Source organism: Lemur catta, chromosome 23, assembly GCF_020740605.2.
Source record: "Lemur catta isolate mLemCat1 chromosome 23, mLemCat1.pri, whole genome shotgun sequence".
Lineage (NCBI taxonomy): Eukaryota > Metazoa > Chordata > Mammalia > Primates > Lemuridae > Lemur > Lemur catta.
The window spans coordinates 9,371,224-9,398,799 of record NC_059150.1 but is presented as its reverse complement, the minus strand read 5'-3'; the positions used below and the strand labels follow the sequence as shown (position 1 = coordinate 9,398,799).

The 27,576-nt window shown below is 46.5% G+C and overlaps 2 protein-coding genes across 7 annotated transcripts in view; one reads left to right on the top strand and one right to left on the bottom strand.

The window, feature by feature from the left end:
* Nucleotides 1-354: 354 nt before the first annotated feature.
* Nucleotides 355-27,576, top strand: part of C23H1orf74 (chromosome 23 C1orf74 homolog) — a 113,187-nt gene continuing 85,965 nt past the window's right edge. For 2 of the 4 annotated variants that reach the window (XR_006731071.1, XR_006731072.1), the window contains exons 1-2: nucleotides 355-498; nucleotides 1,153-2,064. Coding sequence is in view for 2 of the 4 variants with exons in the window: in XM_045536174.1 (XP_045392130.1) it covers nucleotides 1,230-2,039 (810 nt within the window). In the remaining 2 variants the exon portion in view is untranslated. Of the gene's footprint in view, nucleotides 499-1,152; nucleotides 2,514-27,576 lie in introns of those variants that run through there. The other 2 variants (XM_045536174.1, XM_045536173.1) reach the window with 2 other exon arrangements.
* On the bottom strand, nucleotides 2,510-25,759 carry TRAF3IP3 (TRAF3 interacting protein 3). Of its 3 annotated transcripts, none has more exons than XM_045536167.1 (16): nucleotides 25,671-25,759; nucleotides 21,622-22,022; nucleotides 19,244-19,391; nucleotides 19,088-19,151; nucleotides 18,801-18,825; nucleotides 18,501-18,530; nucleotides 18,312-18,407; nucleotides 12,057-12,128; nucleotides 9,602-9,742; nucleotides 9,376-9,513; nucleotides 7,992-8,127; nucleotides 7,325-7,387; nucleotides 5,774-5,833; nucleotides 4,528-4,664; nucleotides 3,674-3,787; nucleotides 2,510-2,759 (listed from the first exon to the last, which is right to left on the bottom strand). In XM_045536167.1, the coding sequence occupies exons 2-16, from the start codon at nucleotides 21,961-21,963 to the stop codon at nucleotides 2,661-2,663; spliced, it is 1,665 nt and encodes a 554-aa protein (XP_045392123.1). In that variant the 5' UTR covers nucleotides 21,964-22,022; nucleotides 25,671-25,759; the 3' UTR covers nucleotides 2,510-2,660. The 3 variants fall into 3 exon arrangements, with proteins under 3 accessions (XP_045392123.1, XP_045392121.1, XP_045392122.1); XM_045536165.1 differs by lacking the exon at nucleotides 25,671-25,759 and adding an exon at nucleotides 24,563-24,621; XM_045536166.1 differs by lacking the exons at nucleotides 3,674-3,787; nucleotides 25,671-25,759 and adding an exon at nucleotides 24,563-24,621.

The following is a 27,576-nucleotide window of genomic DNA, read 5'->3' as shown; positions in this document are numbered from 1 at the left end:
AAGAAAAAGCACATTTCTGCAGACAGATCAAAGGTGTTTAGTAAGCGCCGTGTGCCCTGCTCTGGCTTCCCAGTCAAGTGGGACATCAGACGTCCCATCACCCAGGCAGGGCGTGCCGCGAAGCTGAGTGACGGCGGCAGCGGGCAACCGGTTTCTCCAGGTCCCGCCTTCTTTCGTCCACTTCCGCCCCTCCTCGTTCTACGCAGACGGGTGGGGCCGCGTTCTGTCTGGCCGGAAAAGGCGGGCCGCCGGCGGTCCAAACAGAAGGCGCGTGAGCAGGTGGATGACGTCACCGAAGGGGGGGAAGAGGCGGGTCCGAGTGGGTGCGCATGCGCACCAGGCCGTGTTCGCAGCGGGGCGCGGGGCACGAGCCGCCTTCCCTGCGGCGGGCAGGAAGCCGGAAGGAGTTCCCGAGCCCGCGGACTTGCAGCGGAAGTGGAAGGAGGACGTACGTGAGCGAGACCTCTGCCTCGTTTACCAAGTCGCTACAGTGTTTAGGTGTGGGTGTGTGGATTGAGGGGAGTCAATTTTCCGAGGGTCTTTGGATGTCGGCCGGAAGGGGGAGGCGGGGCCAGTAGAAGTTAAAATATGACCTTCCTGCAGCGCTAGCGGATTTCATTTATTTATTTTTATATCTCAGGGTGAAATGGCTTTTAGTCCACATTCTAGGATACGTTAGTTTAATCAGATTGCTGTTTTTAAAACGCTTCTTAGCAGGAAGAGGAGGGGAAGCTGGCAGTGGAAAGAATACATTTGGAACCTAGAGTTAAGTCCCAGAAGGGCAGTTTTGTATGAAATGCTTCTTTGAATTTTGCCAAGACTAATCTGCCTCTTCTCTGCCCCAAACTCCTTAAGGTTTGAATCAGAGAACGTAATTTGCAATAGGTAAAATTTAGAAGCCAGATAAAATGTAAATCTGGCCATAAGTTCAGAAAACCACAAATTTGGGACTCAGGGAGACCAAGTCAACAAGAGAAATCAGATAGCATTGGTGACTCCATCTTCGGTGGGCTGGATCAGCATTTCAAAGCAGAGGAAGGGGCAAAATAACCTTTGGAAGATGCTATAACACTTAATGGGAAGGCTGCTGGCAGGTTTCCTGGTCTGTCACTTGCTGGTGTTAATAATTCCCTGCTACTGCTTTGTTCCTAGGCTTCTGCTCAAGTATCTGGAGCTGAAAGATGCAACGCAGGGAAGGGAACTGTGGCTAGCTAAGGAAACCATGCTTGATGTTCCTTCTAGATCTCATGTCAGCACCAAGCCCTCAGCTGCTGGTGGCAGCTGCTCAGCAGACCCTGCGCATGGGAAAGAGACGAGATCCACCCCGCGCCATCTGTCTTCATCTCGCTGGAGAGGTGCTGGCTGTGGCCCGGGGTCTGAAGCCAGCTCTGCTCTATGATTGTAACCGTGCAGGGGCGTCAGAGCTCCAGAGTTATCTGGAGAAGCTGCAGGGACTGGGTTTCCTCACCCTGGGACTTCACATCCTTGAGATTGGAGAAAACAACCTTATTATCAGTCCTGAGCATGCACGTCAGCACTTGGAGCAGGTGCTGCTTGGTACCATAGCCTTTGTAAATGTTTCCAGCTCCCAACCTCACCCCACTATCTGCTCCCTGGACCAGCTTCAGGACTTGAAGACCCTTGTGGCTGAAATCATCACACATTTGCAGGGGCTGAAGAGGGACCTATCGCTAGCAGTCTCACACAGCAGACTCCATTCCTCAGACTGGAATCTCTGTACTGTATTTGGGATCCTTCTTGGCTATCCTGTCCCCTATACCTTTCACCTGAACCAAGGAGATGACAACTGCTTAGCCCTGACTCCACTACGAGTGTTCGCTGTCCGGATCTCATGGCTGCTAGGTCAACCCCCGGTCCTGCTCTATTCCTTTAGTGTCCCAGAGAGTTTGTTCCCAGCCCTGAGGGACATTCTAAACACCTGGGAGAAGAACCTCAGAATCCGATTTAGGACTCAGAATGACTTTCCTGACCTCAGCATCTCCTCTGAGATAGTCACACTGCCGGCTGTGGCCCTCTGACTTTCACTCTCCTCCCATGTAGAAGGTACTCAGTAAATGATCATCTCTAGGTTGGGGATGGTGTATAGGAATCATCTCAATTGCTCGTTCCAAGCATCTTGAGTGGGGGAATGCTGTAATCAATTCACCACATATGCAAAGGGCATGGGAATAGGTGATGGTGGTGGCGGTGGTAGCATTGGCAGTACATGTTTGCCATTTCTATGTTAGGAAGTCCTCTTAGTGGAGATGTCTTCATTTTTCACTGGATAAGAGGAAAGAGATGGTGGGGAGAAAGCAGTATTTGTATGATAGCTTTGTAAATATACCTACCCTATGTGGGTAGTGTCTTGCAGGAAAGTAGAATGGCTGTGGGCTTTTTTGCATGTTTATATAATCCAACTGAATTTGACTAAGGAGAGTAGACCAGTATGCTTAAGTGATGTGATACTTGTGATAACGTCGTTCAGAAATAAACCAAGAGTTCTGAGTCTGGTCAGGTGAAGTTTATTTACAGTTGGTTAACAAAACAACAAAAAGTCAGAAATCCCAATTCAGTTGGGAAAAAACCCAAGCTGTAAACTTCCCAGACCCGAGTATTTCATTGAGTTGCTTGCGTCTGGTTGTCAACCAAGGCAGCTGTCACAAGTTATTCATCAGGTTGTCTTTGTTGGCCAGGAACATTGCCAGTGCTATAGCAATCACCACCATCAGCATCGGGAGCCATCGGCCACATTGTCTCTGTGCAGAGGGCAAGGGAGGCAGAAGAAAGCAGCCATGAGTTGGGTGGAGGAGATAAAGGCAAAACTAATCTTCCTTCTTCCTGCTCTAGCCCAGTGGAAAACCTTGGGTTGGTGGAGGAGAAACAGCTATTTACTTCACTGTCTCTCCCACTTTCTGTCCCCTCCCTTGGGATAAAAATCACTTTACCACTGTCCCAACCCCAGGGAACCATATTCAGCAGGAGCCAGATACTTATATGCTGATATGAATAATCAAGGATGGAAAATAACTCAGCAAAATCATATGATTGTTCGTATGCCTCAGTACTTTTTTTTTTTTGAAACAGGGTCTTGTCTGTCCCCCCAGCTCGAGTGCAATGGCATGATCATAGCTCACTGCAACATCAAACTCCAGAGCTCAAGCAGTCCTCCTGGCTCAACCTGAATAGGAAGGACTACAGGTGTGCACCATTCACCTGGCTAATTTTTAAAATTTTTTGTAGAGACAGGGTCTTGCTGTATTGCTCAGGCTGGTCTTGAACTCTTGGCTTCAAGTGATCCTCCTGCCTCAGCCTCCCAAAGTGCTAAGATTACGGGCATGAGCCACCACCCACCCCCAGCCTGCCTCAGTACTTGTGATCTCCTCCTTCTGTCCTTGCCATCATGCTCACCATAGGCTGAAAGAACACCCTTTCATACTTTAGCTAATAGTAAATCTTTCCCTTTCAGCTCAAGTGTTCCACGAAAGTTGGGGTTGGATGGCAGTGTTTCTTCCCATGGTTGCCACACTGTCAGTATAGTATAAACCAAGCGGAGTGGGACAGGCTGGCTAGATGTTGGCATGGGCTGATAAAATTTTCTGTGCAAGACTTGGCTAAAGAAGGAATTGTGCCACTGTCATCAAGGGGTGTATGGGAGGATAGACCCCCTTACTGTGGGAGGCGGTCGCTGGCTCTGATTCAGCTCTTCTCGACAGTGCTGCAGCTTGCGCAGGCAGGAGAGATACTCATCACTGAGGTTGTCTAACTCTGAATGCAGTTCCTTGCACTGGGGAGAATATAACCAAGGTCATTACCATTACTTCTGTCTGGGACAGAGTCCAGGTAGGGGAAACTACCGTGTGTAAGTTACTGCTTCCTTTATTTGGAATTTTTACCATCCTCCCTTCCCCAGTGTTTCTTAGAGATTTGAGTTTGTCTTTCTGTCTCACCTAGTGTATCTGAAATATGTTCATTTAAATGATATAATGTGTGTAATATTACACTTATACATATAAGTTTTTTTATGTGACATTGTACCTGCAAGTGTTTTGTAAATGGGGGACACCAAAAAACGAAGTTCTTAATAGCACAGAAGACCTAGAGGTGACTTTAGTCCAAGTCTCTTTTTCCAGGAGCTAGTCGCATATGAATACTTCCAGGGATATGTATGTTTGTGGGTATGCAGAGAGGAAAGAGCATTATTATTTAAAAGACGGTATATGAAGCTTTAAGATACTCAATATGGTACAACGTTTGAGAAGTTAATATGTTTATTAAAATGTGTTTGAGTTTAGGTTGAGTTTCCAAAAGGTAACTAATAAAACCTTGAATAGGAGTTGGTGTAAATAAGGAAGGGAAAAGATTGACAAGTCAGTCCAAAAAGCAAAGACATTTTATACAGGCAAATGAATACCTGCGGGCCTCCAATCACAATTTAAACTTTGAAATCCCTACCAGCTGACTATCTCCCAGTTTCCCCTACCGCTCTGCAGATAAGCCCCTCACCATCTGAGTTCACCTTCTCACCTCCTTTTCCTTGGCCTGGAGCTGCAAAGTCTTCTTTTGCAGCTGGTCTCTGAGATCCCAGTCTTTCTCCTTCCCTGTACCCTCAGGCTCCACTTCGTTATTGAAGGGCTTGGGACTCCACACAGGCAAAGCCTGATCTAAAAAAGCAGCCAGATTCTCAGTGAGAGTGAGACCCACCGCTCTGAGGAAGGGCCTTGTCACAGAGTGAGTGGGGGCAGGGAAGTGGGGGCAGGGGAGGGAAAACGGGAGGGCCTGCCCTTGGCTAGACTGAATGGAATGGAATTCTCTGACATAAAGAACTCCCATTGGGATCCCACTCTGGCCTGGACTGCCACCTGGAATTTCAGCTCTTTGAGGGCAAAGTTGGCACTTTTTTTTGCATCCCCCCCACTGTTCTCCAATGCTAGATGTTTTTCGTGAATTCATACTAATTGAATTGTTTGGTTGTATGTCTCATCTTTACTAGTTTGTCGGGTAGGTGTGCTGGATGCTTCAATATATGACCCCTTTTCCCTTAATGTCCTTATTTCAAAGTCATGAAAATGGCGGTTATATCCTAAAATTTATCTTCGTGTGGCTAAAGATGGTTTTTTAGCCACCTTTTAATCTTAGTCTTGGTGAAAGGAGCACTGGACTAGGAGTCAGAAGTTCTGAATTGTTGTCTTAGTTCTGTCCTTAATTTGTGTGACCATAGACCTTCATGTTTTCAATCCATACTATGTGGGCATAATAATTCTGCCTTATCTGTTATATTATACCCAGTGATTGTGAAGAGAAAACAAAAAGTCATGTGTGGTGGATAGGAGAGGAGCTATTGCCCGCTTTGTATACGTGATGAATTCTCAGGAAGCTTGGGCAACAGACTCTACGGCCAAGAGTGAGGTGACTCTTGCATGCTGTGTGGTTTAGGGCTGGGAGTTGGATGTGATTTGGAAAATCAAGTGTGTAAAAATTGACATGAAATCCTGAGTTCAAAATCAATTTATTGAAATGTTCAACACAGACATATGCTTTCAGAGAGGATAGAAATTCTTTTTCACGATTTATATACCTCAGGATAGAAGGTTAACTAGTTGAAGTGTCCTTAGAGCCAATGGTCAGTCCTTAAAAAGCTCCTCTACATCCCTGACTTAATGGATGCCCAGAACTGGATGGGACTCCAAGAGGTCATACAGTCCATCCCGCTGCCTACAGGCAGGCAAGGAAACAGCAATATGTTAGAATTTGCGGTAGTAACTTTGCTGACCTTTCTTTGTTAAGAGTTTCTCCTGTTCTTGAAGCTGTACGGATTGATTCTGAAGCAGACCTGTTGGAAAACACAAGGAACTTGTCTATGCTAGCATGATTACTATGAAGAGTCTCTTTTCAGAACTCTGCTTAGAACCTTTAATTATTAAAAATGCTTCTTTCTGCTATGGGTTGAATTTTGTCCCCAAAATTTATACGCTGAATTCCTAACCGCCAGTACCTCAGATTGTGACTTTATTTGGAGATAGGTTCTTTACAGAGGTAGTCAAGTTAAAATGAGGTCATTAAGGTGGGCCCTAGCCCAGTACGACTGGTGTCCTTATAAGAAGGGAAAATTTGGACACAGGTATGTTCATGGGAAGGGTGATGTGAAGAGACAGCGAGAGAAGGTGGCCATCTACAAAGCCAAGGAGAAAGGCCTGGAATAGATCCTTCCACAAAAGCCCTCAGAAGGAACCAACCCTGCTGACACCCTGATTTTGAAGTTCAAGTCTCCAGACTGTGAGACAATAAATTTCTTTCCTTCAAGTCACCCACTATGTGCTACTTTGCTACAAATACACCATCCTTGTTTCTCCTGTCATGTTTTTATCTTCAAGTCTCTGCTTAGCTGTTACCTTAGAAGAAAGCCTTTCCCAGATGACTCTATATAAAATAGCAACCATTTCCCCTTTAACCTGCTTTACTTTGCTCCATAGCAGTTGTTATGACCTGATACATATTTATTTGCTTACAGAAACTCTGCATTGGACTGTAGAGCTTGCTTAGAATGTAAGCTTCATGAGGGAAGGAGCTATTGGTTTTGTTGACTGCTACACTGTATCAGTGTGTAGAGTGCCTGGTACTTAGTAGGGGCTCAGTGAATTTGTACTGAGTGAGTGAAAGCATGGTTTTGAAGTGACTTCCTGCCATCCAGCTCCTGCTGTGTAGGCGCTCCTGATGGGGTCTGCCACGTTCTTCCTCCCTCTCCCCTGTGGCTGGTGTTTGCTTTAAGCATCTGTTGGGTGTGAGAGGTTAAGGTGGTGAACAAACAGTAGAGGTATTAATTGAGTCATGTTCCTCAGCTTTTCAGGAATTGTCTGCTTTTCTTCTGAGAAGCAGTCCCTTTTCCTTTCTGGGCCCAATATGTAGTTTGAAGTGGATTGAGGCACGTGTAGTGTGAGCTTACTTTCTAAGCCATTCCTAGTGACAAAGGTGTATGTGACATATTCATGCACATAAGTTAGAATACATAAAATAAGAACTGCTCTAGAATACCCAATACTTTTTAAAACCTGCAATTCTAGGAGAAATAAATGTAAGTGGTGTTCATTGGCATGGAAGGAGAAAAGTAGAAAAGAAAAAAAGGAACAGAGGCTAATATATAACTTGTGAAGAGCTATGTAATGACCTCAATTGACAAGAAGAGAGTCTGAAAATGCACAGAGGTAGAGGAGATGCCATAGGCTGGGCCCTTCATCCCTCCTCTGGATGCCTTTTGTGGACCAGAAGTCTCCGGAACGCTAAAAAACCGCCTATGCTACTTTGAGAATCTGTAAAGGGAACTTACTCTGTAACTGTTGTACTTCGGTCACCAGGGCGAGTTTCTCCTCCTCTGATCTCTTTAGTTGATCTGAAAATGAAATAGTGTAAAGCAGAATAGAAGAACCCAGACTTACTGAACTCCTGTGTGAGGATGAAAATGAGTAACAGGTGCTGTAATGTCTGTGGCCTCTAATGTGTCAAATGGAAGTTGTTTTGTCTTCTACTTGTCCTATTTCTAAAGAGATCGGGCAGAAGCCAAGTACCTTGAATTTTGTGCATCAACAATGCTGGGTTGAATTAAGGATTGTATTTACGCACTACCTGGTCCTCTCTTTCAGCTGACACAGAGGCTGTGACTGGAAGACTGTCACTATGCCTTGTGTTTCAACTGACCTTTCCCTTTCAAATTAGGAATGTGGCCCTGATGGGTGTGACTGATGTGGGAGCAGCTATGATCTGGCCCAGAGGGATGGGCTGGAAAAGAGAGCTCAGACAACAAGATACTGTAGTGCAGTGAAATTAATTTTCGGTCTTGGATGATTAAAACAGCCCTGCCTCTCCCTTAAGGTAAAATGAAATCATAAAGCCAGCCAAGCAAACAAATGAAAGGCTGAAGCCTTTCTCTCCACCGAGCTTACTTAGCTCACTCAGCCATGGTTCCCATGCTCCCATGGCCTGAAAGGAGAAGGTACCTTGTAGGTCCTGGGTATCTGAGCTGCACAGGTCTCTGTCCCCTTGCAGGCGTTCAATCTTGGCCTGTAGTTCGTGGTGCTCGTTCTCCAAAAATCGCAGGGCCTGGTTCATCTGTAAGTCTCTGCTGTCTGCTCCCTGGAAGGGGGAGAAGGTGGGGCCGACCCAGAAGGAGGTCAGTGCTGGGGTGGAGGTTGGGGGCAGGTCCCATGGAAGAAGAAAATTACAGAAAATTGTAGAATTTTAGATAGAGAAGGAATGTTAGGGAAATGGGAAAATAGGGATTTTTTTTGTATTCTTCCACTTGTTCTGCACTGTTCCTCATGTTTATAACAGTGCATTAGACTTTTGAAATTCATAAGGGATTCATGTCTTGACATGTTAGTGAATCACCAGATTACTTTGGAATTCCAATTCATCACTTTTCTAGATGTTTTCAGTTTTTCTTCGTATTCTAGCACTACCAATTTTTTTTTTTTTTTTTTGGTAGGGCCATTTTTCACAAAGAGTTAAGGTTAAAAAATCCCAAAACCTTCCTAAGAGCTGCTTTATAGGTGATGAGAAGAAAACAACAGAGGTTGAGATGTGAATGTGATGCAGAGTGGCCAGTTAGGCTCACTCCTGTGATAAGGCTGTTACCACGTGAGCAATTCTGATCTGTGCTGTAGGAAAATTACAAAGGTTAGCTTTTGAAGTGGAGCCTCAAAATTCCAAACTGAGTAAGTAAAATCGATGCAAAATAACAGCTAACGTTACTGAGTGCTCATATATGCTAGGTATTGTGTTAAGTGCTTTATATGGATTACCTTATAATTGTCACAGTGATCCTATGATATAGGTACTATTATTCTCATTTTAGAGATGAGGAAATTGAGGTTTAGAAGGTTAGTTAACTTTTCCAAGGTAGCAGATTAGACATGATGGAACCCTTGAGAATGCCAAGGGACTACTGTAATCACTTAAAAAACACATTGGCAGGATGTATTAGTTAATACTGTCGTATAAATAAATTAGTGACCTTTGTTCTGTGGCAGTGATATGGGCAATTCTGAACTGGATGCTCTACTAGGATGGAGTTTGGAGAGTGGGTTAGGGTATGACATTTGTAGGCTGATGAATATTCCAGCCTAGCCCTTTGCATTTGGATGTTGTCATTCCAATGAATGCTTAGTTCATTTGCATGATCAATGCAGACATCCTTGTTAAACTTGAAATTACATTTCAGAGCCAAAACGGTGAGTCTTGTACAAAGTGGACAGTGAGTGAGGAACTGAAAGCCAGATGCTCCCACCTGCGTTTGGGGCCCCCAGCCTGGGAGCAGCTTCTCTCAATCACCACCCCTCCTCCCCACAACGTGCCTCCTCTTCCCACCCTAGTGCCTGGTACCTGCAATTTGGACTGAAGCACGTGGAGTTGGCTCTCCAGCTCTCTGTGCTGGGTCCCTAGGGTCCTCCAGTCGTCCTTCAGAGCCTCGTACTGGCTCCTCCACTCTTCACACTTCTGCTCCGCTAGGGCCAGGGACCGCTGAGGGAGATCAGAGAGGAGGGAGTTCCAGGGAGTTGTCCAACTGGCTCCCCCACCCCCAGCAGCCCTGGGGTCCCCAGCCCTGCACCTGCGTGCTCTGCAGTTGCTGCTCTGCATTCATTTTCTCCTCCAGCACTTTCTGCAGAGACTCCTTGGCCTTCTGTTCATAGCTGTTTTTCTGGTCTTCCATCTCCAATAGCACTTTTTTTATTCCCCAAGGGGAGTATTTCTGTAAGTTTGATGCAATTCAACAAATACACATTGAGCATCTGTGTGCCAAACACTGAGGCGAGACACAGAAATGAAAAGAAGCTGGTCCTTGCCCCCAGGGCAGAGATACCAGTAGCTGGGTGGTGGGCCTTTTCTTCCAGGCTGGAGCTAGCAAGGGAGAGTCCCGCAGGCAGTGTGAGAGGTGGGGTGGTGGGAAGGTAATAAGCAGTGCCCCAGGCTTGCTGGGCATTGTACCCTGGGCCTTCCACAGGCTCTTGAGACCTAGCATGTCCAAACAGAACTCATCTTTCTAAACCTGCTCCTTTCTCCTGGGCTTCCTGTCTCAGTGGTCAGCATCGTCGCCCATCTGGGCTCCCAAGCCCTAAACCAGGAAGTCAACCTTAATTTCTCTTTCACTTGCTCCCAGTTATCGGTTGGTCACTGAGCCTTGTCAGCATCCTCATATCTGTCTCCTCTCTATCCCTACTGCTACTTCCTTAGTTCAGGCTAATAAGATTATTATATGGATTGATGCAATAGTCTCCCTATCTTCAAGCCTTGCCTCCCTTCAAATCCTGCAGTTAGAGTGTTCTTTCTAAAATGCAGATCTGATCATGCCATTCCCTGTGTAAATCTTCTGATGGATTCGCGTTGTCCTAAGGATCACATCCAAACTTCTTGGCATAGCTCCTGTTTACAATCCCAGACTTTCATCCTATGCTATTTCCACCTACGCTGCACTGCTTGCAGATGTCCTAAGCACCGTGCTTTTTGGCCTCTGCCTTTCTCATATAGTTTCTTCTGCCTAGAGTTGGTTAACCTCTGCTCGTAGCCCAAGTATCATCAGTTCAAATAAATCTTAACTAACGACTCCCACCCCCCACATCCTTATGGATTAGGTAGCTTTTCTGAGTGTTCATAGTGTTCACGTAGTATCCCCTGTATGCCTCGATTGTTCCACTCTATTGACTCATTTGCCTCCCCTAGTGGATTGTAAACTCCTTCAGGGCAAGGAGCATTCTGCTGCTGCTTTTTAAAAAATCTTTGTAGTCTCCTCTACAATCCCTAGTGAACTCAGTGTTTTTAAATTAATATGTTTGCATTTTAAAGTTACTCCTGGCTTTGGGATTAAGAAAGAGACACAAGAGCAACTTTGCAAATTCACTGGAGATCTTGCCCTTCCCATGCCTTTCCTCTTTATGCCCTGTGATTTTGGGGGAGGCAGGCAGCTGTGACTGTCAATTCTGGATTACCCACTGGGTAAGCAGTAGTCCAGATGATGAAACTTTAGGGATCAGTATGAAATCATTTCTATTTATTTTTGAAATTGTCTGAAAATTTGGATTTAAATATGAGTGGGTCTTGTGTTTTTGGAATTTTCATTAATAACCAGATCCAGGAGTTACTTGGTTGAGGTCATACGTGGGGAATGTCCCGATTACTAGACTTAACTATGCTGGTCATTGGTTAAGTCTTATCCCCCATTGAAAATGAATAGATTGGTATTCTGGGGGCTCTCTTATGACCTTGGTTGGCATTATTTCATTCATAAGAGCCTGATGAAACAGGTCATACTGAAAAAATAAAAGTTGTGGACCAGCAAACCTATAGACTATATAAAATTTGTTCCTTTGTAAGACCCTAACTGTGTGGCCAGGACTATCTTTTCTCTCTGACTCCAAATGGGAGAAGTCTGCCTGCTCCACTCCATTCTCTTATTTGACATCTCCCTACGTTTCAGAGATGTATGCCTTCTCAAATGTGAAGCTGATTTCTTTCTATCTCTTATAATCCAAGATTAGGCCAATCAAAAGATTACTAATGCTGGATAACAATGTTACAGAAGAGCCAGGAGTCACAGGCTTTAACTTTCTTCTAGGGGTTGCTAGAAAACTAGAAAAAAGTTGCCCATGGGATGAAAATCATCTTGCAAGATTTCATGAGAACATCTAACTCATCAAAGACTGGAACCTATGAAGGTCTGTCTAGGTGGTGTGAATCTTTACCAAGGGCCTCTCCCTACAGTTTCAGGTGTTCTCAAGGTTCCCTGGAGCTGACAAAAGTGGTCAGTGCTGGGATTCCTTCCCAGAGTGCAAAGAGAAGGATACTGGGATGGGGGGTGGGAGGGGAGAGAGAGAGAGAGGAGAGTGATGGAGATAGCCTTATGGTGAATTAGGGGCTAAAGTGAAAATGGCCAAGCCAGAACCGGGTAAGTAGGAATGGGTGTGTTAATCTCTATCTGGTCGTATTTCTAGAAAGGAGGACTGAGGTTCAAGCATTCTCCTCATTTAATTCTGGATTCCCGAGCTGGAAGTGTCCTCCAGAATGCTTACCTGGGTACAGGCGTACAGCTGGTTTTCTAAGGATCTCAGTTTGCCTTTCAATTTGTCTTCATTGAGCTGTCCCTGGAGCAAACGGGATGATTTAATGAGTTTGGGTCAAAAGATAGTCACAAAGAGTTTTATTCTATATTCCCATCCCACTGACCAGCACAATGAACTCTTTTAGGAGGAAGACAGGAGCAAAGATGATAAAGGATGTTGGGTAGAAGAGAATCTTCTTCTCTTTCTCTGGACTGGGACAAGAAAGAATCAGACTGGCCCCGAAAGTCTTTTTACCTTGAAGTTCTCTATCAAATGGCTCAGGGTATTACAGCAGGGGGCCACTGGAAGGAAAGCTTCTAGGCTGTCCTTTTTCTCATTACCTCCCTCCCCTGTCTAGGCACTACTGCACTCCCCCTCTCCTCTCAGTCTTGTACCTGGACTCTAAAGTATAGGCCAGTAAGGCAAAAAGGATCTCCCATCCCAGGGGGAGTATGTATTCCCTTCCTTACTCCCTGTGAGGGGCTGAAGTGTGCCCCTTCAAAATTCCTTTGTTAAAGTCCTAACCTTGAGTACTTCAGAATATGAACATATTTGGAGACAGGGTCTTTAAAGAGATAATTAAATTAAAATGAGGTCATTAGGGTGTGCCCTAATCCAATATCATAGGAGTCCTTATGAAAAGAGGAGATCAGGGCCCTGGGTTATACCCAGGGAAGACCACGGGAAGAGACAGAGAAAAAATGGCCATCCACAAGCCAAGGAGGGAGACCACAGGAGAAACCAACCCTGATCAACCTCGATCCCAGACTTCTAGCCTCCAGAACTGTGAGAAAATAGATTTCTGTTGTTGAAGTCCCCTAGTCTGTGGTACTTTGTCATGGCAGCTCTAGCAGATTAATTAATATACACCCCTCCCTGCCACAACACACACACACACACACACACACACACACACACACACACACATGACTCAAGGCGAGACATTCTTTAAGAAAGCAATAAATGGAAGGGGAAATATAAAAGCAGGGTGGGGATGGCAGGGGGTGCTAGGGGGCTTCCCAGAAAATCACATTCTATTTACGCGGAAGCCAGGTCTGACTAATGGCATTTTGGACATTCCAAGAAGGATGCTAATCTCAAGGGCGGGAGTGGAAAAAGGCCCTCGTGCAGGGCCAGCCTCTGGTTTCTTGATTTTTCAGTATTTCAGCCGAGTAGCTAACAACTTCCTTGCTGCTTTGTTCTTCCCTCCACTTGCAGACTTGTCCCTTCTTCCCAGGTAGGGGTCTCGTTCTTCCAGCCTTGAGTTTTGTGTAAGGAACATGTATGTATGGAGTGGAGCGGGGGTGCCACCATGAGAGGAGGTTTTCCAGAGAAAGGGCCATGAGTCCCTCGCAGTAACAGGTTTTCATATCCTTTCTCTGGCTTTTTCCAACCAGGCCCTGCGGGACACTTGTGTGGGGTCTAGAAATTACACTTCTCTTCAGGCCTGAGATGCCGCGGCCCCTCTCAGTCAGGCAGCTTGGACGTTTCCAACGCTTATCACGTTTCCGGTCTCTAACGGTCTGGTGGCAGAGGAGGGGACTCTGTTCTGAGGTCTGTCTCCCTCCGTGAGTTTCAGGGTGCCCGGGAGGCAGGAAGTGGTATCTCACAGCTCCTGTTTTGATCTTGTTTGGTTAACTCTTCTAACTGTGGGAGCCAGGGGGCGCGCCCACCCTCTCTGCTTCCTGTGTTACTCAACTGGGCCTTGAAAAAGCAAAAAGCTTTGCCAAAAATAATTTTTAAAAGTGCCTCCTGCTATTAATGTTTTTCCTACTGTCTCATGTGAGAGAGAGCTGAGAGTCAGGGATTTGGCATCTACAGTAACCACAGGGCTTTGGGACAGATAAAAGACAGGGACAAAGACTTCCACTGTTTGGGCTCTGAAGTGACTGGTAAAACAGCTGCTTTCCCCAGAGTGGCCTGTTCGTTGTCAATCCACAGGTCCTGAAACCACTGGCTCCGTACCCACCTCCCCAATTCAGATTTTACTCCATGCATTTTCCTTTGCCCAAACTCTCACTTCACAGAATGCAATCCAACCCACCGAGTTTGATGTTTATCTTGCTAGAGTTTGGGAAGAAAACAGGCCCAAGGCATATTCTTACGTTTTCCCAGTCTCCTACCCTTTGTGGGTATCTCCCCTCTATTTCATAGTATGCCTTTAATCCAGTATTTTGCCTCTTCCAACTGTTTTTGTAATTCAACCTAACCCCAGATCACTTTTCCATTCATGTTGCAACAGAAGACAATTCATGATAGCCCTTCAGTGGGGATGAAGGGCCACCCAAGTGTGGGGCTTGAGCAAAATCTCTTTTCCACAGCTCTGCTTTCCTGGACTCTCCAAGCCAGGCAGGAAAGTCGCAGCCAACTTGTTGCAAATGGGGCACATAGTTTCCTGGCCTGAGCCCCAGGTCTCCTCACACCGAAGCCCAGTGTGTTACAGTGTGTGGGAAGAAGGACTTTTACAGGCCTATTGCTGACCTTCTAGGCAGTTACACCCTGGGGGGCAGGGCTCAGAGGCACAGTAATCCCCAGTGGAAAAGGGAACAAGGCAGAGGCCATACACACCTGGTGCTGGTCTGAAGGCTTCAAGCTCCTGCTTTTCTTGGTTTTCCCCTGCCTCTGATCTGTTCTCCAGAACACCACCACCTCGCTGCAGAAGCACCAGCCCACAGCTCCTCTCTCTGCTCTAGGAGAGGTTGCTTAGGGCTTGCAGCCAATCCCACGCTGCGCTGTCATCTCAAGATCTCAACTCCACGCTGCAGATCTTAAAACGCAAGTGTGCCAGTGTTGAGCGCTCGCTTTCTCTCCTGGCTGAGCTGCTTCTGCTGTGAAGGTTGGACTCAGCTTGGGAGTCTCAGTAGTGCTCCAGGGCTGCTCCTATTACATCCAGAAGGCCTGGAGTCAGCGAGGAGGTGGACCCTTGGGGTTCAAATTGTTTGGCGTGAGCTTCTCAGCACATGAAGTTGGAGATTCAATCCATCGAGGTCAAATGGAAAAAATAAAGGTCTGAACCAGTTCTGGCCACACTTTTCCAACTGTTTTCCCCAAATACCACAGACTGGGCTGTCTTTGCATCGAAGTTGAGGCATTCATGGGAGGTATAGAGAGTTGTCTTGTTCTCGAGGAAGCAAGAACTCTCAACTGAAAAGTTTAAGACTTTCTGTTTTACAAACCGGAAGCTGGGGGGTTGGTGGGGAGGAGGAAGAAGAGAAGGGTGAGGATGGGGGGGGGCGATGAGAAGAAGGGAAGGAGAAAACCACAGCCAGAGGAACTTCTGCTTTTGGGCTGGAGTATGGGGTGTAACTCCCCAGAAATGTCTTTTAATATATCCCCGACCCATGCCGTTCCCACCAAGCTTGCTGTAATTCCAGCTCTGATTGTGTCTAACCTGGGATATTACAAGAGTCTGCATTCCCCACACTCCCATCTGGAGACAGGATCCTCACTGTTACAAGTTATAGAACCTTGTAAGACACAGATCTGGTCATTCACTTTCAATTCAGTTCCATAGACAGCAATTGAGCTCCTTCTAAGGAGAGGCCAGACATTGTTGAGTGTTGGACTTTAAACCTCCAAAAGGCTGCTCTGTTTATTGCCTATAGCAGTGTTGCTCAAACTGTGTAGTGTGCATTCTCATGGAGCTCTGATAAATATATGGTTTTCCTTTAAGAAGGAGTCCATACATTATTCAAGTTTGAGATACACTGTTCAACAGAAAAAGTTTAAGTCTCACAATTCTAGAGACCTGTCTGAGGCCCTTTCTTTGGCACTACTCTGACATGATCCCTTCATTTTTGCCACACTCAGCACACCTTTGTCACACCTCGGCCTATAATCATTCTGATTCCTTTACCTTAAACACCCTATTCCTTTCTCCTCTTTTTTTCCCTTCGTGATTCCTACTTCTGTACTTCTGGTAAACTCCTACTCATCCTTCAAGACCCAGCCAAAATGGACTCTTTCCTTTAGAGCTTTCCCTATTCCTTCTCAGGCAAAATAATTCTCTTTTCCCTGTATCACTTTGTATACTCTGCTGCTATAGCCTTATTACATTGTTTTGGAGTTATTATTACACGTCTCTGTCTTCATGGATGGAGTGTGAACTCCTCAAGAGCAAGGACTCTACTTCTTTTTGTCCCTGTAGCACAGGGCCCAGCACAGAGTGGGAACCTATCAAATGTCTGTTGAACAAATGAATGAGATGATCTCAATTTAGTGCAGCACCGGAAACCACCTGGCATGCACAGCTGTCTGCCCTAGGCTCCTACCCTGCCAATGAAAATGACTTCCTTAACAATCAGGAGCCCTGACCATAGATCCCAAAATCCAGGTACGATGTCTGATGTGAAGAGAGAGGGCTCACCTTAGGAAGTCTTTTGTATACCACTGGAAACTTCTCAGTTTTCTTCCCCAGCCTCCCACGATATTTTTCTGTTTTAGCAAAGCCACGTTCCAGTATGGTGAGATGCCACAGAGGCCTGTGAGGTTGTGAGGTCTGACTCGTTCCACCTGGTGCTTTTGCTTTGGTGGCATCAAACTGCTTGTAGTTCCCTGAACATACTAATCTAGGGGTTTCCACATGGGGATTCTGAGGAACCCGGGAAACCCCCAAGACCTTTTCAAGGGGTCTGCAAGGTCCTTTCTTTTCCAGCTACAAATCTATGTGAGACTGGATTTTCTTTGTATACTTCAACCAAAAAAATGTATTGCAGCAAATTGAACACAGAAGCAAATGTGAGAATCAGGCTGTCTTTTGTTTAGCCAGACACTAAAAAGATTTGCAAAAGTGTAAAGTTGATGTTTCTCTCACTATTTTTTTTTTTTGTTTCTGAAAATAGGGTTATTTTTCATAAGAATATATAATTTAGGTTAGCAGGTAATAGTTGACTATTATTTTTTTTATTTTTAAATGTTTTTAGAGACAGTGTCGCTCTGTTGCCCAGGCTGGAGTGCAGTGGCACAATCATAGCTCGCTGCAAGTTTGAACTCCAGAGCTCAGGCGATCCTCTTGCCTCTGCCTCCCAAGTAGCTAGGACAACAGGGCATGCCTCCACTCCTAACTTTTTAAGTTTTTTGTAGAGATGATGTCTCGCTATATTACCCAGGCTGGTCTCCCAACTCCTGGCCTCAAGTGATCCTCCTGCCTTGGCCTCCCAAAGTGCTGGGATTACAGGTGTGAGCCACCATGCTCAGCCTATTGTTATTTTATAATTAATAAACATTTCTAAATTTCTGTTTTAATTTCTAATACGGTAAGTATGAAAATTTCTTAGGGATTTTCAATAATTAAAATAGTATAAAGGAGTCCTGAAATAAAAAAGTTAGAGAACCATTGCATTAGACTACCTCATGCTTCTAGAATAGATCTTTGCCTGTACTGTGTCTCCCACCTAGAATACTATTCCTGCTCCCACATTTGCCTGACAATTGCTTATATAACTATAAATATTCCTCTGGCTCTCCTCTGGAGTCACTCATTCCGTCTTATATTTTACTATATCCTGAAAAGATTTATTTTCCATATCTTTGCCTTTTTTAGGCATATGTCTCCCTTACAAAATCACGAGCTCTCTAAAAGCAGGAACCCTGCCTAAATAGTCTCATTATTTTCAGTGCTAGGCCAGTGCTTGGTACAGGAACATAGTCTATGAATATTTGTAGAATGAATGGATTAAAATCAAAGGCCTCACCAGTTCTGCCGCTAACTAGCTGTGTAACTTTGGGCAAGTTACTTGACCTCTCTGAGACTTTTTCCTCATGGGCAATATGAAAGGATCAAAGTAGATCATCTCTAAGGTCCCTTCCCACTCTGAAATTCATGTTTGGGCTGAGTAGTGGGTTTGTGCTGGCATGGATGAATATTGGTGTGAATCCCACACAAAAATAGTTGAAATTTACCGTATTCAGTAATATAAACTATTATATATTAGGATCTTCCTTATTTCCTTCCAAGAAATTAAAAAATGGGAATTCTTGCCACTTTTGGTTCTGGATCTTTCCTAGATGTGTGGCAGCATGACCTTCAGCTGGTGACGTATGTATTTAGTGTGCCCTGTTTGACCTCTAGGTCTGAGCACCATACCCTACCTCTTGCCTCTTCCCAGCTCACTCTTCAGTAGTAAGAAAACCCCTCCTCTTACTGTGATGATGTGGAAAGAAAAATGAGGTGGGAACTTCTAGAAGTCCGTGGGCTTTATCCAAACAAAGATTTCATTCTCTTACCTTCCAAGTGCTGTCAGAGGCCTGAATCAGGGTAGACAGTAAGTCTTGGAGAACCACCATTTTCTGTTTTAGGACCAGCTCCCTTTGTAGGGCCTCCTGGGAGGCAAAATGCAAGAAGGTGAGATTAACCTGGAGGAGGAGGGGGCAGGTGGATCGAGAAACTGAGGGGAGAGGTCCCATGCCACTTACTTTGAGGTACTCAGAAAGCTGGATGATTTCCTAGAGAGAAAGAAAAAGATTTTCAGAAAGACTCTTGGTCCCCTGAAGCCCTGGGACATAGAACCAAAGCCTGAGTTGGCTTGTGTAGAGCAGACCCCTTCTGCCTTGACTCTGACAGGTCCCTCCAGGCCCCGTGTCTGTGTGCAGCACTCCCTTGCCATCTAGGAAGAAGGTGCTCCTCTGTCCCAGCCTGCGTTTACTGTGGAATTCCAGAATGTCAGAGCTTAGATACCATCTAATTCAACCCTTTCCAAGTGAGGATGTTCTTACCTTATCCAGCACTGCAACTCCATAACTAGGGAGAGAAGAAATAAAAAAAAAAAATGATAATAGACCAAAGAATCAAGCAAGTCAGGAGGCAGTGGGTTGATTGGTCCTGGGATCTCTTCTGAAGAGCCAGTGGGGTAGGGAAGGGTTTCCTCTTTCTTGGTTGAGGTGGACATGGAGAGTCACTGTGCCCTCTCTCCCTACTGGGTGGAGGTATTCAAGCAGAAGCTTAGAGGAGAGGATGGCTGGGATGTGGGGGGTTTAGAGTCAGGAACATGAAAGCAACTCACTTGGTTTGCTGACTGGCATCATTCTTAATTGTTGGCTGTGCTGCTTCTGCCTTCGTCTGAGTACCTACGAGGTGGAGGATAAGGTGATGCAGAAGCCATGGCGAGGAAGTGAGGGAAGCGGGGAGGGACACTGAGTGAGGGAGGCTCTGCTCTTACTACGGTGGTGTCTGGGTGGCTTCTTGATGGGACAGTCCTGTGGTGGAAGGCTCCCGGACTGTGAGGGGGGGTGGTCAGCAGGATCCCTCTGGACGCCTGAGGGAGGAGGATGCTGGGCTGGAACGACCTCAGAGCTGGTCCCTGCCACCTGAAAGGCAAGTGGGGGATGCTGGAAACCATTGCTCAGAACCTCTTGGAAGGTGCTCCTGATTGCCGAAAAATGATCCAGTGGTCATGTTTGTTATGGACTGAATGTGTCCCCCTAAAATTTATATGTTAAAATCCTAACTCCCAATATGAGATCAGGAGGTGGAGCCTTTGAGAAGAAATTAAGTAGGTCAGATGGTGGAGCCCTCATGAATGGGATTAGTGCCTTTATAAGAAGAGAGGCTTTATAAGGAGAGAGCTTGCTTCCTTTCTCTGCTCTCTGCCGTGGAAGCATGTGCCGAGAGGAAGGCACACCAAGAAGAATGTTCTCATCAGACACCAGATCTGCTGGAGACTTGATCTTTGACTTCCAGCCTCTGGGATTGTGAGAAATAAATTTCTGTTGTTTAAGCCATCCAGTCTGTGGTAATTTTATATAGCAGGCCAAATACACTAGACAATGTTTTGGGCGCAGGAAAGCAAAGTAACCCATCCAAGCCTTCAGAGCCACAAGGCTGCTCCTGCTCCTGCCATCCTTGTCCTGGCTGGCAGGAATGATTCTCAGGCCAGGCAAGTGGGGAGCTGCACTTATCTCCAGTTTTTCTCTCTAGAATCTCTGATCTACCTTGTTTGGTCTTAGCCACTTACACAGCTGGCATGGTGGCACGGAAAGGGAACTGGTCTGAGTGGGGAGTGAGGGGATCTGGGTTCAGATCCCACCTTTTCTAGGTCTCAGTCTCCTGTTTGGAATAGATGATTCCTCAGGTCCCTTTTACATTCTAGGGACGGCTTCCTTCCTCTTAGTAAGAGCTGGAAAATCACTGAGGTTTTGTGTGAAGGTAAAGCAGGGAGTTGTCATGCAAGTAGCATTCATTGGGTGTCAGGCAGGAGGGAGCGGGGAGCAGGGCATGGGTCAGTTCACACCTAAAGGGTGCGGTACACACTGTCTGGGGGTGGGCACATTTGTAGCTATGACTCGAATGGTGCAAAGGCAGTATATGTAACCTCAACATTTGTACCCCCATAATATTTTGAAATTAAAAAAAAGTCCAGATATTCACACCAATAAAAAGTAGGGAGTTGTCAGGAGGGGTGTAGTAGTAGTGATCACAATTTAATCTGCTCTCTTTATATTTTCTTCTTACCAACTCAAAAATTCTATGTTGGTAACATAACACTGGAAGGTTAAGAAATACCTGTGATATCCAGTCACGTGGACTGACTCAGTCTCAATAAGACCTTAAATAACTAATAGGCAGGAGTGGAGTTTTTTAGTTAGTTGTATATTCTGTTCCTTTTCTCCTGAACCCGCCAAAAAAAAAAAAAAAGCATACAGAAACCTTTTTGTCTTAGAAAGTACAGAGTTGGTTTTCTTTCGCAATTGGGCTTTGGGATCATTTCTCTGAATAGCACTTCCTATTCAGCATAACAGATCCACTAGTTAGGGAGCCTGATGGAGCATCCACTCTGGGTACAGGCACAGTGCCAGGCATTTCCAGGAAATACGGCAGACCCAACCCTGCTCCCAATGTGCTCCCAACATGGGTAGGAAGACACAGATGGTTTTCTGCTTAAGGTCATCTCAATATACCCTGATCTTTGCCAACACTGTTCCTTCCCAGGCCAGACTAACGGGCCCTAAAAGAGTTATACAGTCTTAGAGGATCTATAATCTCACAAGGCCCACTGAGAGCAGAGGTGTCCTGGAGAAGCCAGAGAAGGCTTCCTGGACCAGATGAGGCCGTAGCTGAGTGGATTTAGTAGAACTGGAGTGGTGCAAGAGAAAGAGAAAAGATGAATGAGTGCAATGGCCCAGCAGAAGAACAGAGGACAGACATACGTGTGTGCGTGTTGGGAGAGGGGCATCAGGAGGATTGGCCTGTGTACCTGGCATATAATTAGCATTCAGTAAATATCTGATGACTGATGGGTGAGTGGATGCTGTAAGATAGCTGCAGAAGATTTGTATAGATTGCCCAAATTTGAACTGATACTAGGTATTAACTTTGGAATTGTTTTAAAATTATTTTTTCTCTTCTAAAAGGCAAGTGCAAAACAAAAAAAAAGAGCTAAGCAAAAAAGCAAAAGCACAACAACAAAAATCTCTAAATCTCTAAATAATCTCTACTATATGACTGAAGAGGAAGGGACTTAATTTAAATCACTTTTTAGTGAACTTGAGCCCACCCACCCTCTTTGCACAGAGCAGTGTGTTCCTCGACATGACCCACCTGCTGCCTGTGGGAAGGGACCCTGCTGGCACAGGACAAGCGCTCCTTGAGGTCAGTCTCCCGGCCCGGCCTCCTGGAGGGCCTGTGCTCCCTGTCCTGGGGTTGCCGTGCCTTGTCCTTCTCCAGTTCCAGGTTCCTCCTCCTGAGGAACTGCTGCAGTCGAGCTCTCTGGACCTGCTCTCTTTGCTGGATCCTCAGTGCCTTCCCCACCTGGCGGCAAGTGGTCACGTTGGGGCGGCAGCGGCGGCTTTCACGGGTCTCCTGCCGGCGCTCACACTTGGCCTCGTAGCTCTCGGCCCACCAGGCCAAGCCAGGGGAGGGCCCGGGGTCTGGGCTGATCATGGTGACCTCCCAAGCACCTGTTGTGCTTGGCTTCCAGTTCCTGGAATAGCTGCCTGGATCTGCCAAATGCCAAGAGGGAGGGGAAGAGGAGGGGTCAGAAGATGGGCAGAAAATGACTATCTCCCAGGGGGCGGAAATAGCATGGAGTTCGTTCCATCCATGTGGGTTGGAAAGTGCGACATGATGGTGTCAATCTGGCAGGCAGGACTCCAGGGCTCAGTCTCCTAATGAACTAATATAATCTAACAGAGGTGAATTCTTGCTTTTCTCTAGCTTGTGTATCCCTCTCAGTAAAATGGAAGCATCTCTCTGGCTGCCACTTCTTCCTTGACTGAACATCTCACCATGCCTCTAAGTCAGGGGAACATGAGAAATAATTGACAAAAATCATAATGAGCTTATAGCCTCTCGGGTGGCAGGTATGTGTTCATTTTCCAGACTTCTAGAGAAAAAGTTAAATTGGCCACCTCTCTTCCCTTATCCCCCAATCTAAAAGGAACATCAGCATCTTTTCCTTCTCTGTTGGCCCAAGTAGTTACTAAAATAGCTGAGTGACACTTCTTAAGACCTGGAGGGATAACCAGACCCCCCTTGGGATGTGACCAGTCCGGTGACCAGCACCCACTGCCCTCTTCTTGGCCCTTAGCCACCAGCTGTGAGCCTGGACATGGCATGGTTGAGGAAGGAAACCCCACCCTAATTCCTTTATCACGATGTTCTGACATTAGTCCATTGGCCTTTCACTGCAAGCCGAGAACTGGGCTCTGCCTCCCAGGTGCAGATCAAGTCCAATCGGTATTGACCAAACACCTGCCACATGCCCAGTGCTGGCCAAAACCCATTTCAGAGTGTCTGGCTCAATAACTCTTGGAGCTGAGGGTTCCATCATTTAGGATCAGGGCTAAGTCTGGTGCCAAGTCTGCTTTCCTTAGCCCAGAGGCAGATCCTGCTATCCAAACCAGAAAGCACATGAATTATACTTTAATAAGGCTACTACAAACAGAAAAGAGACAAAACAACAAAAATAGTAAACAGCAGTTTCCACAGGACATCCTTCTGCATGGCCTTATCCTGTGTTCACGTAGCACCCAAAGCCTAATCCCTCCTTCCTTCTCTGTGCCTTTCTCTCTTTTCTCTTTCCTACTTTTCCCCACCTACCTTCTGTGAATTTGCTTATTTTCCTAGAGCCCCCTGGTGAGTTTGCTGAGTTGGGGCTGGATTTGGATGAGCTGGATCCTGAGCATTGGAAATTCTGTGCCCTGCCTCCCCTGATCACTGGAGTCAGACCAGGGACTGTTGAAGGAAGAGGGACTCCCCTTGCAGCTGCTGCTGCTTCTCTCCCTCCCACGACCCACTACCCTGGGAGCCTGAGTTCCTGGGGAGGTCAGAGAAGGGTACTGCAGCTTCACCAACCAGCAGGCACTTGCCAGCTCTAACCCCTCAGGGTTTATTTATAGGCCAAACAGACTCAACAGGTAGCAGCCTCTATGCCCCTTTACTGGGACGTGGCTGCCCGTCCTGGCTGAGTCCAGAATCCTCTGCAGGATTCTTGTTTTCTCTCTGATCCTGCCACTCATTCTCTGGGGTCAGGAGTGGGGCAGTCTCTCTCCCTGAGGGGCATCTTATGTGGTCAAGCCCTGGACACTCCCAAATGCCTGACTCTTGAGGGTTAGAGGGACATATTCTGGTCTTGGGCAGTGCTGACTGCAAACAGAATTGTGAGTTGTCAGTGTTTGTCCTCTACATACCATCTGTGAATGGCTCTCTGCTTTCTTTAGGCTTTTCTCCTCACTTCTACTCCTTGGGTAGGGGTGATCCCTTGACTTCCCACCTGGCACTTTCCTTATTTAAAAACATAGAAAAGGATCCAAGAGACCCATTCATATCAGGTTTAAAAGACTAAATGAAGGAGACTCAGGATTATGTGCATCCCTACACTTGTGGCATCCCTAAGCCATAGCCCCCAGCTGTTCTGCCGTAGATAGCAGAGGGGAGCCCTGGCTCTGGAGTCACACTGTGTGGATTCATACCCTGGCTCTGTCACCTGCCGCCTGTGTGTTTTTGGACAAGCTATTAGACATCTCTAAGCCCCAGAGTCCTCATTTATGCAATGGGGCTAGAACCTGCCTTGTAGGTTGTGAGGATTAAATGACAACGTGCATGTCACACACCTGGCATAGAACACACAATAGACGTTAGCTTTTTATAATAAAAATATTATTATTATTATCCTTGTCATGCTGATATTGGATGTTGAAGACCTATCACTGTAAGACAAAGGCCCCAAGCGAAGCCAGTGCTTGCCAGACCAAGAACACCTCATCTCATCCTCTAATTCCTCCATCCTGCTCTTTGAGGGAGTATATTGTTTACCAAATTGAGGGGAGTCTGGCCCCAGGTTAAAATCATATTTACTGCTCTGGTTCATCCAACCTCTGGGTTTGGACTACAAGGAGAGAGGATTTCTCTGTGGTCTGAACACAGTCACCATCCCTATTAGGCCAGGCAGAAAGGCAAAGAAGTCCCTTGGTGGGGCCTGCCTGCATTGCAACATTAAAGTGTGGGGTGCAAGCTCCCCTCCCTGCTGGCTCCAGGTTACCTGCTGGCTCTGTAGTGGAGGCAGATGCCCCAGTCTCTGAGAATCCTCCTCCCTCCCTGCTGTGAAGAGGAAAGGGTGTGGTGAGAAGACAGGCCCTGAGATGAGGTCTGCCTGGCTCTCCCCCTAGGCCATCCACCTTAGTCCCCTGAGACACAGGGCTGCACTGCCCTCTGCTTCCTCAGGCGGACGTGGGGACATGGGGACTTCTTACCCAAGAGGGGAGCTGCGGTAGAAATGGCTCCTTAGAGCGGGGAGTGTTCCCACACCCCCAGGCTACCACATCTGCTAGGATTTGGTGTGGCACAGCTGAGAGGAACCGTACCCAGGTCGCTGGGATGTCACGACCATACTGACTTGCTTAAAAACAAGAAGCCATGTGGGATGGCTGACCGACAGGGATAGGCTGTAGAGGAAAAGGGAACTGGTTTCTGCAGGGTTCAGAGAAAGATCACTGGGCCACTGCCCAGGCCTTCTGGCATCTCTGGGGATCCCCCCGCATGGCAGGGCTCAGTCGGAGCTCAAAGGAAGAGGTGCTGGGGAGGCTCTCTTCACAGCTGCAAAGAGAGACCAGGGCGCTGCCCCACACCTGACTGTGGCTTGTCACTGTCTTTCCAAGTTTCTACTCCTACTTCCTGTCCTCGTGTGCGACAGAGATGATGAATGGCTTCCTGCATGGGGCCGGCTTTCCTGGTCCAGAGCTCTCAGAGTGAGCTGAGGGGAGAGGGGCCTGCACCTAAGCTGCCGGAAAGGCAACTTTGTGTGATGGGGATCCCTGCTTTGAAGGGAACTGCAAAAGGTCATTTAATTCATGCCCCTGTCACTGGGTAGCCTGAACCCTAAGTCATTTGACTCACTCCTCATCTAATCTAATCCACGGGATGGAACAAAGGAGTGATGGAAGCTGCACCCCTGTGCCATGGCCAGTGCCCCAGGAAACCAGCATGGGACACTTTCTTGGTTATCTGAACCCCCAACACTCTGAAACTACACCACCCGCTTCTGTGCCTCTCTCTTCACCCAGGGAAACTTGGATGATAGAGTGTCTTCTGCCCCACCCCAAGGTTGGAGTCCCAAACGTGGACACAAAAGCATCCTCTTTCTCAGTTACCTCCGAGTCCCAGGCTCCAGCCCAAGCAGCTCAGGGAAGCATTCCAGCTCCCGGGCAGGTCTTGGCTCTGGTCTCAGACGGAGCAAGACAGCAGCCGGGTAACGCATAAGCTCTCAATCCATTCCTCTGGGCCCCATTAGCGTTTCCCGTCTTGGTACTGTCTTTCTTTTTGCACACAAGCCTTGCTGAAACAGGAAACAGAAAAAACCACAGGGCTCACAAACCCCAGTTCCTCTGTCTTGCTCTCTGGCGCGATTTGAGTGGGCCCCTGAACCCTGAGGCCTCCAGGGCTGGGCGCAGGAGCTCCTCCCATCAGTGGGCACCCAGACACCCTTTCTCTTGCTACTGGACTCATCTGAGCTCTTGGACAGTTTCAAGTCAAGATTCCTTTCCAGGATTAGACAAGGATGGGCCTCTGGGTCAGATTTAAACCTGTGCAGTTTCTACGGGGTGAGGGGGAAATGCCTTTTGGATGTTAAGACTTAGATGAGATGTCCTCAGTGTAGGTTCTCCTTTGTATCGCGTAGCTCTCTGTGTAAGGATTCTCCTTTTCCTTTAGTCACCTCTTCCCAATCCTCGTGTCGTCAAGGGCTTTTGCTCTCCTGAAGTACCTGGTGTCTTTCTCAGAATTCCGGAATGAGCCCAGCTCTGGATTTGCTCCTTTCTGAAGCCATTTGGAGAGGGTGAAAAGTGGGTGGCTGGAGGATGAAGGGAGGAATAGCAGGCAGAGTCTTATAAAAACATTTCCCCAGTCAATTGGACTAGGAAATTTGGGGAAAAACCGAAGGGAACTGATCTGCATGCATTGAATCTACTACAGATGATTTAGTCAGGAAATTCCCAAGAAATTCAGGATAAAATAGTGGAAAGGAAACTGGACTGGGGCAAGTTAGCTGAGCAGCTTTGTAACTTCATGCAATTCACCTTGTCTGAGCCACCCACTCAGTCTGGTGGCTGGAAGATTTACGTGGCTCCTGTGGATTCTAAGAGTTGACACGAGTGAGGCTGGGAATGAGACTTTTAAACAGCTGTGATAACATTTATTAACATGTGGGAGATTTGTAATAATCTTCTCTAATGCTGCTACTTCCTCTGTTCTTGGAGGAGGACAAGGACATCCCTCAAGATGAGAGACGATAGCCCAAGGCCCTTTGTCTGGAGCTTGACACATGGAGATGGGAATGAGGACAGAGGGCTTGGGGAGCCGAAATGGCAGAATAAGAGAAGATTCCGGGAGTTTAGGGTCATAGAGCACAGGAGAGGAAAGGAGATTGTAAGAGGAATTTCTATGCACAAATTCTCTGGACTCCATTAAAAAATCAGAAAGAAATGTGTGCAAAGGTCAAAATCCCATTTAGGACTATGCGCTCACTAGGATACTACACCCATGTTAACTGGGGTTTGGAGAGGTTAAGTGATGTGCTCGAGAGATCACACAGCAAGTGCTGGACCCAGGTTTGATTGACATCAGAGCCTGAGCTCTTAACACTGTGTTCTGAGAACAAAACAATAATGTTGTCATACCTACCTATTTATATCAAGAGAAAGAGAGAATAAGACACACACACACACACACACACACACACACACACACACACACAGAGAATTCTGGGAAGAGAATATATTTTCAAATGCCCATGAAGCATTAAAAAATTGACCATATTGATAAAAAGGCAAACCTCAGCACGTTTTGAAAAGTTGATCTATTACGGCAGGATTTTCTGACCATAGTACAATAAAATTGAAATAAATAACAAAAGTGGGAAGAAATAAACACTTCGACTTCTTGGAAAAAAATTCTCCCAGTTTACTCTTGAAATATGGAGGGAATCAAATTTGCAATTAAGAATGCACTGAGGCCGGGCGTAGTGGCTCATGCCTATAATCTTAGTGCTTTGGGAGGCTG

Coding starts and splice junctions, on each gene's coding strand:
- TRAF3IP3 (XM_045536167.1), bottom strand. CDS start 21,963: ATGATCAGCCCAGACCCCGGGCCCTCCCCTGGCTTGGCCTGGTGGGCC. Junction 18,408..18,500: donor AGCTTTCTGAGTACCTCAAA/GTAAGTGGCATG, acceptor TTTGCCTCCCAG/GAGGCCCTACAAAGGGAGCT. Junction 9,514..9,601: donor AGCAACTGCAGAGCACGCAG/GTGCAGGGCTGG, acceptor GATCTCCCTCAG/CGGTCCCTGGCCCTAGCGGA.